Source organism: Erinaceus europaeus, chromosome 11 (genome assembly GCF_950295315.1).
Source record: "Erinaceus europaeus chromosome 11, mEriEur2.1, whole genome shotgun sequence".
In the NCBI taxonomy this organism is placed as follows: domain Eukaryota; kingdom Metazoa; phylum Chordata; class Mammalia; order Eulipotyphla; family Erinaceidae; genus Erinaceus; species Erinaceus europaeus.
Window position 1 is genome coordinate 65906475 of NC_080172.1, and position 16198 is coordinate 65922672.

Genomic DNA, 16198 nt, shown 5'->3' on the forward strand with positions numbered 1-16198 from the left:
GCAAAACGAGAGATTTCCCTTTCCGGTAATAGCCTAGAAAAATAAATGAAAGGTTTCATTGTTGCTGCACACTAACAAGATTTCCCAAGCTTGTGAGAGACACCACTCCTTGGAGCAACAACAACAACAAAAAAGGAAATGCTACTTCAACAAAGTGCTCAATCCAAATCCAAAGTCTTTATCATTAGTTCACCTCACCAGCTAGAGGGGCATGTTTGTGCCATAGCTGAGCTCCTTAGCAAAAGAAGCCTGGGAAGACAGTAGGATGTCACTACATGATAATGATTTATTAACCCAAATTGTACAAGCATGATGGAACCATAAGAAGTGCAAGAAATGCAGCTACTAAGAACAATGAACTCAACTTCTCTGACCCATCTTGGTCAGAGCTAGAAGGAATTATGTAAAGTGAGCTAAGTCAGAAAGATAAAGATGAGTATGGGATGATCCCACTCATCAACAGAAGTTGAGAAAGAAGATGAGAAAGGGAAACTAAAAGGATCTGATTAAATTGAAAGTAGGGCACCAAAGTAAAAACCCTGTAGTGAGGGGGAGGGTGGACATGCGGCTTCCTGGGCCAACGGGGGGTGGGGGGTGGGGTGGGTGGGTGAGATGGGACACAATCTTTTGGTGGTGGGAATGGTGTTTATGTACACACCTATTAAACTGTAGTCATATAAATCTATTTAATTAATATGAGAGGGGGAAAAATTGAATGTCTAACAAAGGGACTTTTCAAAGTCAACCCAATTACCAAATAATGTGATGATAACGGTAACTATCCATTGTCTTCTTGAACCCTAACAGCAGAAACCTCACATCTCCACTATAGAGCCTAAACTCCCAGTCCTAGGACCGTAGGGTAGGGCCCACTTTCCCGCATGCCTATCCCAATTCTTATCAAATAATATTGCATCCACTGATCGCAACCTAATCAACACAACGAGTGCCACCCCAGCATGCTTCACTTCAGACTGTGTCCAGAGACTTCAGGTGTAGAACGACAACCCTTCAGCTTCATCACTCGGGTGAGACCTTTCCTTTCATAGTATTCTCTAATTCCATCCCACTTGGTTCACTTCCTAACAAAGTCCCAAAACCTAGATATAGACCAGGTTCTGTGAGAGAGAGCATATGTTCACACGTATCCATAAACTAGTGCAAAATATATACCTGAAAGCAGAAGTACACTAGAGTTTGCAGTGAGTACCCCCCTAACACTTCCTCTCCACTATTCCAACCTTTGGGTCCATGATTGCTCAACATTTTGTTTGGCTTTGTATGTTAACTCTTTTCAGCCACCAGGTTCCAGATGCCATCCGGATGCTGGCCAGGCTTCCCTGGACTGAAGACCCCACCAATGTGCCCTGGAGCTCCGCTTCCTCAGAGACCCACCCTACTAGGGAAAAAGAGAGGCAGACTAGGAGTATGGACTGACCAGTCAACGTCCATGTTCAACGGGGAAGCAATTATAGAAGCCAGACCTTCCACCTTCTGCAACCCACAACGACCCTGGGTCCATGTTCCCAGAGGGATAGAGAATGGGAAAGCTATTGGGGAGGGGATGGGATATGGAGATTGGGTGGCGGGAATTGTGTGGAGTTGTACCGCCCCCCCATCCTATGATTTTGTTAATGTCTCCTTTCTTAAATAAAAAAAAAAAAAAAAGAAGTGCAAGAAAGCAGAGCTTTGGTTGTCACACAATGAAGTACAGCTATTAGCTGTGATTATGAAACAGGTAATAAATAAAAGTAAATTATTTCTTTTTTTATATGTGTGTCAATGGGGCCTTGTACATGCATGGTTTCACTGATTTTGGGCTTGCTTAGTTTTTCATTCTTTTATTTCTGGCACACACACACACACACACACACACACACACACACAGAGGAATCATACCACAGGCACTCCTAACTGGTGCTGTCACTCCTATGCAAGTCATGCCATGGCAAGGCGCACACCATATTGGGTAGCTGTCTTCTGGCCCCAATAAGAAGATACTTCAATTTATCCAGTAATTTAAAACCTTTTCTTCTTTCTTTCTCCACTCAAACTCTCACACACACACACACACACACACACACACACACACACTCACACACACACACACAATCACATACACACACTATAAAATACACATCATATAAACAAATTAAAAATTATACATATTCATTGTAACACACACACCCTATATATATACATACATATATATATACAGTGGAACGAGATCTGGTTTACTGTTACTGCGGACACCTGGTTCCTATTTCAAACTGTAGTACAGATATCTAGTAAGTGAAAAAGAAGAGTGAAAGTTTTTAGTAAGTACTTAACAAAGGCAGTTACTGAAAACATGGAGGGTTTGAGATTCACAAAAGACTGATGATAAATCTCAAAGGTGACAGCTATAAAAATAAAAAAAAAATCTACTGAGGGGAAATGAGCATAGTTCTATGCTTAAAGTTAAATAGTTTATACAAAATAGGAAGGGCACAGGACACATGATGACAGCTGGCTGAATTGCCTTATTTATTAAAGAACAGAAATAAAATTTGCTTGGGATAAAAAAAATGACATTAAAACACAGTTTATTTCTTCCAATAAATAAAGCTGAGAAAAGGCCAGCTTTCAGATCATATATTTATTTAAAAAAATAAAATGGATTGACAAAATTACTACATTATTCTGCATGCTAACGGGATTCCCGAGCCCACAAGATAAACCATTTTTGAGTAATAAAAAATGACTTTTTCAACATGTAAAGATAGGAAACCTTCTGATCTAAATTCAAGGTCTTTGTCTCTAGTTTACCTCATAAGCTAGTGGAACATAATCTGTGCCACAGCTGAGTTCCTTAGTAAAGAAAGCCTGAGAAACACTCAATAAGGATGTTACTAAAAGATGATTTGTTAAAATTATACAGCAACACTCTTTTGGCTTGCAAATATTGTACATCAGAAATCTCCACTACTGGGAATCTGCTCTCCATGACAATTTTTTCCTGAATCCAGGATATTTACTAACACATGGCACTTTTTCCTGCAAGCTTTCTTGAGCCAAACCCTGTACAACATGTATAATTTACAGGATGGGACTTGGAAATTCCCATTCTCATACAGGATAGTTAAGGAGTGTTACCAGTAACAAAGAAGAAAAGTTATACAACAGTGATTATTATAAATTATATTTGTTCTTATCCACCCCATTCTCAATATGTTCAGATTCTTTCTGCAGAAAACATGAGTTTCCTATGACACCAATTACATCATTAGTGATGGTTAGAATGACCTGTAGAGACCTTGATTCTGAAGACATGTATGTGCAAATGAGATGCAATCTGATTACAAACACTGACACAGTAGCGGATCAAATCAAAGAAAGAAAAGACCTGGAAAAAAAAAAAGGAGAGGGAAATGAGATATTAGATTCATAGCACTGGTTAGTCACATTCCTAAGTTTTCATTTCCTCTTCAGATTCATTTTTCAGTGGTGGTTTCATGGCCTAATGGAGAGCAATCTGGACTACAGATTCACCTTCCACATGATTTAATAACTTGGCTTCCTCATGAATTTTTTCTATACCTGTGATCAACAAACTCTCAGACAGAATAGACAGTTTAGATTTGTGAGCACTGCTGCCATTGTCAAACTGCTCAACTCAGCCATTTTAACATGGAAGCTGTCACAGACAGTATGCTAGTAAGTGGACTGTTTCAATAAGACTGTATTTATAAAAACATGCTACTGGCTCACAAAGTATAGCTTGCCAGCTCTCACAAAATCTCACAAGTGTGGTTTTCTGGTATTCTGAGCCATGACAGTTACATGAATTCTCTTTCAGAACTGGTCCCTTGGAAGAAGAAAACAAGTAGCCTCCAAATCATGAAATAAGGACAAAGTACAATACTTACCAGGGCAATCCAAAGTACAATATATTCATCAATAAAGCTGTTAAAATACTGGTCCAGGAACAAAAGTGCTGGACCAATGAATGCTGTGTCATGCAAATGCATTTCACTTTTAGTCATGTGTGCAACCTAAGAATGAAACAGAATCAATGACATAAGCATTTTCACATTAGAGCAATTACATGAGCTACCTAGAAAATTAGTTTTGTGGCGGAATTATCAAGTTCCAAAAAGTACCTATATGCCTGAGGCTCCAAAGCCTGAGGTTCAATCCCCTGCACCACCTTACACCAGAGCTGAGCAGTGCTCTGGTAAAATAATAGTAATAATAATAATAAATAATTACTTAGAAATGGTTACTGAATTTCCAAAACTAAAAATCTGACATCAAATGTGTGTGAAGACTGCTCAATAGTGGGTTAATATATCTGTGCCAATTAAGCTCCCCAAAGCAGCTTTTCGCAAGAAGCCTTAATTTGAGGGTAGAGACTAATACTGAAGAATGCGCACACTGTAACCCAATTTAAGTTTTGATAGAGGGGGTGGAGAGATAGCTTACTGAGCTCTGGTGCCACGTGGGAGTGCTAAGACACCTGGGGAAACCCTAGTTCTACAGTGTCTCTCCCCAGTCTATTGGAATAAAAACTAGGCAGAGGAGCAAAGAAATCAAACACATGTGAGATTTCAGCTCCAGAAAAAAAAAATCGCATAGAAAGTAGAAAAGTTTAAAGGTTCAAGAAATTTCTGATAACCTCAAGTTGTAGCTTCAAAGAAGCAGTCATGTACCACCTGGCTAAGCGTACAAATTACAGTACACAAGGACGGAGGGTTAAGCCTCCCAGTCCCCACCTGCAGGAGAAAAGCCTCACAAGTGGTGAAACAGTGCAGCAGGTGTCTCTCTCCCTATCTCCACCCCCACCAATTTTTCCCTGTCTCTATCCAAAATAAAAAAATAAATGTATTTGAGAAAAAGATTCATTTTTAAAAGAGTAAAAACCAGATCCCATATACTAATGTGAAAAGATTCTGATTGAAGGAGAACAAACTCTGGAGCTGCTATGTAAGGCATAGAATAAAAAACATACCCATAAAACAAAAATAAGAGGAAAGTTAAAAAAAAAATTAAGTAAAAGGTTTGGTGCTTACCACAAGTTTATTAGTGATCTTAGCAGATACAAAACCAAATGTCAGTATATAAAGACAGGGATGCTTTTCAAAAAGCTGAACTGCTGATTTCTTGTAGATCATTGCAGCTAGTGTAATCACTGATCCAATATGGAGAAAAGGTGAAAGGACACTTGTTCCCTGTTTAGAATAAAGAAGAAAGAGATTAATGGTTTTTTTTTTTTTTTTTTTTTTTTTTTTTGCTTCCAGGGTTATTGCTGGGGTTTGGTACCTGCACCACAAATTCACTGCTCCTGGAGGTGAATTTTTTTTCCCTTTCTGTTGCCCTTGTTGTTTTTTTTAATCATTGTTGTGGTTATTATTGTTGTTATGCCATTGTTGCTGGATAGGACAGAGAGGGGGAGAAAAAGACACCTGCAGACCTGCTTTACTGCTTATGAAGTGACCCCCTGCAAGTGGGGAGCCAGGGCTTGAACCGGGATCCTGAGGCAGTCCTTGTACTTCGCGCTATATGAGCTTAACCCGCTGCACTATTGCCTAACCCCCAGATTAATGGTATTTAATACTGATAAAATGCCTTATGAATTTGCAGTATGAGAGATCAACTCAAACTTTTAAGAACATTATGTTGTCTCACAGTAACTGAAAACCAGAACTCTGCTAATAAAAAGTAGCAGCATGGATTGGTAGGCCTAAGTTGAACATTTTACTTAAGTAGTTAGGTTTATTTTACAAGGCAGGTCACACCCTACTGCACACCTCAAGGACTTAGAGGAAAAGGAACAAAGGAACCCTAAAGCAACCAGAAGGACAGAAATCACAAAAATTAGAGCAGAAATAAACAACATCGAAAATAAGAGAACCATACAGAAGATCAATGAAGCTAAATGTTGGTTCTTTGAAAGATTAAACAAAATTGACGACCCCCTAGCCAGATTCACCAAACAAAAAAGAGAGAAGACTCAAATTAAGAGAATTGTAAACGATGGAGGAGATATCACAACTGACACCACAGAAATCCAGAGAATCATGCGAAACTTCTATGAAGAACTATACGCCACCAAGCTAGAGAATCTGGAAGAAATGGAATAATTCCTAGAAACATATGTCCTTCCAAAAGTGAAGAATAACTACAAAACCTAAATGCACCAATCACGGACAAAAAAATTGAAACCGTTATTAAGAATCTCCCCAACAACAAAAGTGCTGGACAAGATGGCTTCACAAACAAATTCTACAAAACTTTCAGGAAACAGTACCCATACTTCTCAAGCTTTTCCATAAGATTGAAGAAACAGGAATACTCCCTTCTACCTTATATGAAGCCAACATCACGATGATACCAAAAGCTGATAGGGACACGACAAAAAAGGAAAAATACAGACCAATATCTCTGATGAACATAGATGCCAAAATATTAAACAAGATCTTGGCCAACAGCACATCAAAAAGATTGTTCATCACAACCAAGTGGGATTCATCCCAGGAATGCAAGGCTGGTTCAACATCCGTAAGTCAATCAATGTTATTCACTACATCAATAAAAGCAAAACCAAAAACCACATGATTATCTCAATAGATGCAGAGAAAGCCTTTGACAAAATCCAACACCCATTCATGCTCAAAACTCTACAAAAAATGGGAATAGATGGGAAATTCCTCAAGATAGTGGAGTCTATATATAGCAAACCTATAGCCAGCATCATACTCAATGAACAGAAGCTGAAAGCATTCCCCCTCAGATCGGGGACTAGCCAGGGATGTCCACTGTCACCATTACTCTTCAACATAGTATTGGAAGTTATTGCCATAGCAGTCAGGCAAGAGAAAAAAATCAAAGGAATACAGATTGGAAGGGAAGAAGTCAAGCTCTCACTATTTGCAGATGATATGATAGTATATATAGAAAGACCTAAAGAATCCATAAGAAAACTACTGGAAGTTATTAGGCAATAAAGCAAGGTATCAGGCTACAAAAATCAATGTACAAAAATCAGTGGCATTTCTTTATGCAAACACTAAATCTGAAAAAGAAGACATCCAGAAATCACTCCCATTATCTGTTTCAGCAAAATCAATCAAATACCTAGGAATAAAGTTGACCAAAGAAGTGAAAGACTTATATAATGAAAACTATGAGTTGCTACTCAAGATAATAGAAACTGATACCAAGAAATGGAAAGATATCCCATGCTCATGGGTTAGAAGAATAAATATCATCAAAATGATTATTCTCTCCAGAGCCATATACAAATTTAATGCAATACCCATCAAAGTTCCACCAAGCTTCTTTAAGAGAATAGAACAAACACTACAATCATTTATCTGGAACCTAAAAACAACTAGAATTGCCAAAAACATCTTGAGGAAAAGAAATAGAAATGGAGGCATCACACTCCCAGATCTCAAACTATATTATAAAGTCATCATCATCAAAATAGCATGGTACTGGAACAAATATAGGCACACAGACCAGAGGAAGATAACTGGAAGCCCAGAAATAAATCCCCACACCTATGGACATCTAATCTTTGATAAGGGGGCCCAAGGGATTAAATGGAAGAAGGAGGCTCTCTTCAATAAATGGTGCTGGGAAAACTGCGTTGTAAGATGCAGAAGAATGAAATTGAACCACTTTATCTCACCAGAAACAAAAAATCAACTCCAAATGGATCAAAGACCTGGATGTTAGACCAGAAACAATCAAATACTTAGAGGAAAACATTGGTGGAACACTTTCCCACCTACACCTCAAGGACATCTTTGATGAATCAAACCCAATTGCAAGGAAGACTAAAGCAGAAACAAACCAATGGGACTACATCAAATTGAAAAGCTTCTGCACATCCAAAGAAACTATCAAACAAAGAGACCCCTCACAGAAGATTTTCACATGCCATACATCAGACAAGAAACTAATCACCAAAATATATAAAGAGCTCAGCAAACTTAGCACCAAACAAGCAAATGACCCCATCCAAAAATGGGCAGAGGATATGAACAAAACATTCACCTCAGAGGAGATCCAAAAGGCTAACAAACATATGAAAAACTGCTCCAGGTCACTGATTGTCAGAGAAATGCACATTAAGACAACACTGAGATACCACCTCACTCCTGTAAGAATGGTATACATCAAAAAGGACAGCAGCAACAAATGCTGGATAGGCTGTGGGGACAGAGGAACCCTTTTGCATTGCTGGTGGCAATGTAAATTGGTCCAGCCTCTGTGGAGAGCTGTCTGGAAAACTCTCACAAGATTAGACATGGACCTTCCTTATGATCCAGTAATTCCTCTCCTGGGGTTATACCCCAAGGAGTCCATAACACCCAACCAAAAAGAGATGTGTACTCCTATGTTCATAGCAGCACAATTCATAATAGCTAAAACCTGGAAGCTAACCAGGTGCCCAACAACAGATGAGTTGAGAAAGCTGTGGTATATATACACAATGGAATACTATACAGCTATCAAGAACAATGAACCCACCTTCTCTGACCCATCTTGGACAGAGCTAGAAGGAATTATGTTAAGTGAGCTAAGTCAGAAAGATAAAGATGAGTATGGGATGATCCCACTCATCAACAGTAGTTGAGAAAGAAGATCTTAAAGGGAAACTAAAAGCAGGATCTGACTAAACTGAAAATAGGGCACCACAGTAAAAACCATGTGGTGAGGGGTAGACATGCGGCTTCCTGCGCCGGTGGGGGCTGGGGGCGGGTGGGTGGGATGGGACACAGTCTTTTGGAAGTGGGAATGGTGTTTATGTACACTCCTAGCAAAGTGTAATCATATAAATCACTAGTTAATTAATATGAGAGGGGGAAAATTAATTGTATGTCTCGAAGTTTTTAAAACACACTGAGTCCTTTTAATATATAAGCTGTGTATTTGATATGCGGACTCTCTCAGAAGCCTAGACCAAGTAGATCAGAAGCAACCAATGGCACAGCTACATACAAGATACTGGGTACTTAACAGCAAACCCTAACAAAAGGACTTTTCAAAGTTAACCCAATTACCAAATAATGTGATGATAACATTAACTATCGATTGTCTTTTTGAACCCTAAGACAGTAGGAACCTCACATCTCCACTATAGAGCTTATATTTCCCCCAGTCCTAGAACCTTAGGATAGGGCCCACTTTCCCGCATGCCTCTCCCAATCCATATCAAATAATATTGTATCTGCCGATTGCAACCTAATCAACACAACGAGTGCCACCCCAGCATGCTTCAGCTCAGATTGTGTCCAGAGACTTCAGGTCTGGAATGACAACACTTCAGCTTCATTACTCGGGTGAGACCTTTCCTTTCATAATATTCTCTAATTCCATCCCATTTGGTTCACTTCCTAACAAAGTCCCAAAACCTAGATATAGACCAGGTTCTGTGAGAGAGAGCATATGTTCACACGTATCCATAAACTAGTGCAAAATATATACCTGAAAGCAGAAGTACACTAGAGTTTGCAGTGAGTACCCTCCCTAACACTTCCTCTCCACTATTCCAACCTTTGGGTCCATGATTGCTCAACATTTTGTTTGGCTTTGTATGTTAACTCTTTTCAGCCACCAGGTTCCAGATGCCATCCGGATGCTGGCCAGGCTTCCCTGGACTGAAGACCCCACCAATGTGCCCTGGAGCTCCGCTTCCTCAGAGACCCACCATACTAGGGAAAGAGAGAGGCAGACTAGGAGTATGGACTGACCAGTCAACGTCCATGTTCAACGGGGAAGCAATTACAGAAGCCAGACCTTCCACCCTCTGCAACCCACAACAACCCTGGGTCCATGCTCTCAGAGGGAATAGAGAATGGGAAAGCTATTGGGGAAGGGATGGGATATGGAGACTTGGTGGTGGGAATTGTGTGGAATTGTACCCCTCCTAATCTATGGTTTTGTTAATTTATCCTTTCTTAAATAAAAAATAAATTTTAAAAAAAGAAAAATGTTCTTTGTTTAAATCTCTATATAAACCCAAGCCCAAATAAAATGAGTGTTTGTACTAGAATGTTCCCTGAGTCTTCCTTTCTGAATCACTGAGCCCTTGAGCTAGTGACGAAAGATTGGTGACTTGTCTTCTGGCTGGAGCCACCCCATATGAGCCCCAGAAGGATAACAGACAAATTAATATTATCATTACTCTTTGTCTCTGGGTTTAGAGAAATTGAGAGGTGTAGATTAGGTAGAGAGATTAGGTAGAGATTAGGTAGAGAGGGACAGAGACAGAGAGATAGCTGTAATACTTGCTTCCCTCCTGCAGGTGGGTAGCAGGGGCTTGAACCCAGGTCCATGGTAAAGTGTATGCTTAGCTAGGTGTGCCACTGCCTGGCCTCCAGTACTACTCTTCTAAAATACTAAGCAAAAACTCTAACAAGTAATTTTTATCTAATTCAAATGAAAAGCAAAACAACCAAAAACCAGGTTCTAGCATACAGATTCATTAGAAATGTTAAGATATACTTACTGCAATTGTTGATCCATTTTTTCCAACACCACCTGTGAATATTACACGGAAGTAATTTGTACAGGAAAATATGGTCCCTGCTACAGTACAAAGTGCAGGAAAAATTTTCATCTGAATATTCAGCACTGGAATCTTTATGGGTAGAGAGAAAGAACAATTAAAATACACATAAAGTCAGTCAAATATTTCATCAGTATCCTCAAATATTCTCCATTTCTTCCAGTTTAGTAATTACAAAAACTAATGAAAACTTCCTTCTCCTCTCTGTTAACCAATACAGTAAGTCTCAAGGGATGAAGCTATACAGAAATTAGTCTGACTTTTAATGCTGACCTTAAAAAAAAAAAACTGATCCAACTGTGTTAATTTGTGTCACAAATTCACCTAGTGCATTCTAGCATGAGCTAGTCTATCGGTTTCCTGGATTCTTAATGAAATAAATGTACCTTGTGCCTTTTTCTTCAAGCACTTTTTGAACTCTTTATCTGTTACTGTCTATTAAAAGGAGAAAGTATGGGGCATAAAAGACCAAGTATTTGCAAGGAGATTTTTAAAAACTATGCAAACTAGAGAATGGAAGATAAACATTCTTTTCAGAAGAGTTGCCAATTCCAAGTGCTAGGATATAGACAGACAGCAAAAGCAGAGGGCAACTAAGAAGGTATTCACATGCATAAGGAAAACAAGTCAAACATATTTTTGTTATTTTGTTGTTACTGTTTTGCCACCAGGGCTTCTTGTCTGTTCAATTCCACATCTCCCAGTGAACTCTTCCTTTTGTGTTTTTCTAGATGGAGTGTGAGAGACAGAGAAAGAAAAGGGAGACATAATATCACAGCTTGTAAAGCTTACCCTTTGCATGATGTCCCCATATGGTGGCCAGGGCTCAAATCCACATCCGTACACACCATAAACTGTGTGCTCAACTGGATGAGTTACCTCCTGACTCCCAATCCTATCTTTTTAGTATACTACTCTACAGTGTACTAGAAACACAGAAAATATTGATTTGCCTAGAGGAAGAGGGTGCTGTGAATATAAGATTATATATTCAAACTTCCTAACACTAAACCCATCATTTAGAACAAAATGTAACTGTAATATAATTTTAAAACCAGTTATGAGTCTCTTCCTGGGGTGTCAGGCGGTAGCACACGGGGTTAAGCACTCATACTGCAAAGCATAAGGACGGGCACAAGGTCCAGGTTCAACCCCTTGGCTCCCCACCTGTATGTCTGCTGGTGTCTTTCCCCCTTTGTCTTCCCTTCCTCTCTCAATTTCTCTGTCCTAACCAACAAAAATAACATCAGCAACAACAACAGTGGGAAAAAAAAAGATGGCCTCCAGGAGCAGTGGATTCCTGGGCGCAGGAAACAACTCTCAGCAATAACCCTGAAGGTAAAAAAAAAAAAAAAAAAAAAAGGATTCTCTTCCTTTTGCTCCCCTCCTCTTTGTGAAATCTAATATAGATTTTACCCAATATAGACTAAAAAGAAGTCAACAGTATTATGACATATCCTAACAACAAAATCAAATGACTGGACACCATAAGCCCACAACAATTTAATAAACAGTTCTTACAATGAAAAACATTTGAACCAGAGCTGTTTATATTTTTTGAGGACAGTAATCCTATATTTTAAAAAACAAATAGGAAATTCAATATTCCCTTATTTTCTTTTTGTACATATAAAATTCCAGTGAAACTGGTAGGCATAAATCTTATTATTTAGACACTCCATTTCTTCAAAACTTTCAAGAACTCAGCTTGTTTAAATAACCCCATGACCTCTTGTGAAACTACAGTACTAAAAAAAATTGAAATGAACTGTTCAAATTTCAAGTAGTACTGTGGCAGTGTTTAATGTTTGCAAGTGAAAAAGGTCAGCTTACAAAATCAAGCTTGGGCTTTATGGAACACCCCAAATGGCCATCTTCCTTCCCTAAAGGACTCCAACTCCTACAGCTCACATCAAAGCTTGTTTTCAATAAAGGAGAGAAATCAAATCATGGCTGCTTTGAAATCCATGAAATTTTCTTGCCCTAGTTCAGAAACCAGAGATATTACAATCTAAATCTGATGCACCTGGCTGAAATTCAATACTCTGGCAGGTCCCCCCCACCCCCACCCCCAGAGACAAAGGACCTGCCTGGCAAAGTTGAGAAATACTATACTTCCTCAGATTTCAAAAGAAGCAAATTAAGCCATTACAGGGCCACCCCTGCCTGTAATGGGTTAGATATATATTAAATGAGTGCCAGCTCTGATATAGCAAAAATTTGTGCCACAACTAAATTAAACTGTACCACAATTATATTGGAAATTAAGTGAAAATGTTTTTTAGGATTATATAAATATTGCCTGTTGAAAAGGAAAGAAGAGTCAGATTAGAAAAGCCAGGCAAGTCAGTATGTGTCTGGTGCACAAAGAAAGTAAGGAAGCTACAGATGTCGGAGCAAAGCACCACAACATTCTTAGGGTCCTTGTCATATTTTTCATATACTAGAATTATAAATACCAGAGCATAAGCTCCTGAAGGCAGGATTGTTTGATTTTTATATATTGTTTCTAGAATGTTGTATATTGTAATTGCTCAACAGATATTATTGTTGCATCAAGATTAAGCTGTTCTTCCTTTCTCACTCTTTGTAGAACTACTGTTTGAGAGAGTATGAAGACAAATCTTGCATCACCCCCACGAATGTTAAGAAAAATAATATTAACTACAAAAATATAAACAAACAAAAACCTGCGGCTAAGAGAAAAGTTGGAACCAGAGAAATCCAAGCTCCTCTAACGGATCCCAGAGAAATCCAAGCTCCTCTAAGGGATCTCTTAAATACTGTACCAACTGAACTAATTATAAAAACACTTGTTATTTTAACTTCACAAACAAGATAAAGGAGCATAATCTTCCTCCCAATTTTTCTTTCTGTCCTCAGCCTAACTGACAATTGACTAACTGACAATTTTATTAATTGATTTAAAGGAATCAAGCACCAGTGAAAATGAGCAACCATGAGGAGATTATATGATTAGACTGGGAAGATAGCTTAATGTTTATGCATAAAGATCTTTGTGCCTGAGATGCCAAAAAAAAGGGAGGAGCAGAAGAAGGAAGAAGGGAGGAGGGAGAAGGAAGAAAGGAGGACAATTATGAGGTTTCTTTTAAATTAATATTTTTTAAAGGTAATATGATAGATGTAATCCCAAGACATTCCAAAGGGAAGTATTTTAATAGGGAAGCAATGTACAAAATGAATTGTTTCAATACCAGATGATGGTTTCACTCATATGTGGCTTTTAGAGGACTAAAATACATGACCTTGAAAAAAAAAGACTTGTTTATAAGACTTTGTGAGAACTGTGGGGTAGTGATCTGTTATCTTTAGGCAGTAGAAGGGTGAGGACACAGACCCTTGGTGGAGGGTGCAGTGTGGAACTATATCCTGTAAACTTACAATCTTGTAACCCACTATTCATCATAAATACACATATTTTTTTAAAAGTGCTGTTTTGTTTCTTTCATACAATGTAAAACATGAGCTAGCTTTTGACAATGGAAATCATTTCTTTCCTTAAAAAACTAAAACTAGAGTGGCACGACACTCAAGAGGAAGTGAGGATGTACATGCCCCTTACTCTTCATAGCTCCACCCTCACTCATTGTAGCTGTAGCAGTAGTTGAGCCTCACTTACAGCTGTTTGTCAGCACACATCTGTTTGAGTCTAGCTGCTCCACATTCTAGGTTACAGGTCACTAGGCCATCACCCACAGCGAAGTTCATGTAGCTTCACTGGTGGGCACCTCCCCAGAAGTACAAGCCACTCTCCCAGCCAGCAAGCCCTTGGAAGAATAAGGCTACCCTGGACTAGAGCAGGGTGGAAGTTCTGACCATTCTGAAATCAGCCACATTTCGAGGTTAAGTTCATGATTCTCTGGCTAGTGCTGGAAAAGTGAGAGGTCAAATCCCAAAGTCAAACAAGAGGAAAATTAGACTGGTTGGACCTAGCAGCAAATGTAGTACAACCATTACTTTGTCAATATTTTGTCTACATTTGGCAAGAAGACCCTGATGCCAACTCTTAAATCTTTCATAATCCTAATTTCTCTAATTAAATCTTTTCCCCAGTAAGCAAAAAAATTCAAAACCAGGGCAGGCAAACTAGATCATTGGATAGTGTGCTATTTTGCCATATGTGTGATCCAGGTTCTACCGCACTGATGGAATGGAAGCTTTGGTGCTGTGATCTCTTTCATACATACTCTCTATGCCTCTACCTTTAAAACAAGCAAACCCAAAATGATCAGAGATTACAAAGAAACCAAATCACCCAACCAAAATCAACAAAAACTAACAACTTTCAGTAAAAATTCACTTTTTGGGAGAAAGTAGGGAGAGCAAGATATGGGTAATCCATTTGCACTATATATGTTACTTACCTTTGCAAAAGTTGATCTTCTGGAATCATCTTTATGAAGAGACTAAAACTTCTTTTTAAACCATAAATTTCCTTTTTAAGTATCAGTAAAATCATAAGAAGACTTTGGAAAGCAATCACAATATGAAAGTTTTCTATCTTGGGTCCTAAATAGCTTTTTTTCCATTTTGGCACACAAGTGGTAACACTACATGTCATAACCTATCCTGAGCTAATGTGATGCAATTTTAAACAACACATTTAGTAATGAACTCAAAGGGCAAAGTACAAATAAATTAGTGGTCTGAGGTCAATTATAGGAATCTGTACTGAAAATTGCTCAAAGAACAAAGTATATCTCAAAGTCTCCAAATATCAACATCACCACAGAAGTCCTTGCATTTAATGGTGATAAAAATGGGCCAAAGATGTTAACTCCACTTCTTGAATCATAGAGTTCCTCATAATACACATAATAAACAAAAAGCATCATTATATCATCTTAATTACCAATAAAGGTAGAATAAAATACCTGATCTTTTAAAAATATCTGCTATTTGTTGATTATATGAATACATTCTAATAAAGTAAACATGAAACAAATTTACTGCCAGGTGCCACCTAGAAATACATTTGTGCACATGTATATAAGTATATCCTATGTATGTCTGACTCTTCACTTACAATAACACATATATTCCCATACTGGTGAGGGTAATTATGTACATGTGTTGTTTAGGTCTACAATATTCAAAGAAATTTGAGAGGTTATTTTGATATAAAACACAAAGCCTATGAAAAATATAATCACTATTTATTCAAGAGATAAAAATGTAGGTGGGGATAAGTTTTTGGGCTTTATGATCTCTAATATTTTCAAGAAAAGAAACTTGGTTCCTTCCTCTATGACCAAACTGTCTTTAAAATGTCTTTATATATACACAGAAGTCTTAAGTATATACGTAACCACTTAATCTATTGTAAAACAAATAAAATTATTTTTTTTAATTGGCGCACTGTTCAGTTCTGGCTTATGGTGATGCTTATGGATTAAAACCTGGGACCTCAGAGTTTCAAGCATGGAAGTCTTTTGCATAACCACTATTCTGTCTCCCTGGTTGTTAATTTATCTTTATAGATAAACAGATACATATATTGTGTAAATCTACAAATTTCTTATATGTATGTATATGTAAAACATACCTATAGAACTCAGATATCACTATAATACATCTCAAGAAACCACTGGTTTTGAGACTAAATGTGTAGGAAAG

General features: G+C 38.1%; 1 protein-coding gene across 4 annotated transcripts in view; it reads right to left on the reverse strand.

The window, feature by feature from the left end:
- Positions 1-2502: 2502 nt before the first annotated feature.
- CEPT1 (choline/ethanolamine phosphotransferase 1) overlaps positions 2503-16198 on the reverse strand; it is a 48455-nt gene continuing 34759 nt past the window's right edge. For 3 of the 4 annotated variants that reach the window (XM_060201894.1, XM_060201892.1, XM_060201895.1), the window contains 4 exons: positions 10502-10633; positions 5052-5210; positions 3909-4034; positions 2620-3385 (listed from right to left, as the gene is read on the reverse strand). In XM_060201894.1, the coding sequence (XP_060057877.1) occupies positions 3266-3385; positions 3909-4034; positions 5052-5210; positions 10502-10633 (537 nt within the window). In that variant the 3' untranslated portion in view covers positions 2620-3265. Of the gene's footprint in view, positions 3386-3908; positions 4035-5051; positions 5211-10501; positions 10634-16198 lie in introns of all 4 variants that reach the window. The other variant, XM_060201893.1, reaches the window with a different exon arrangement.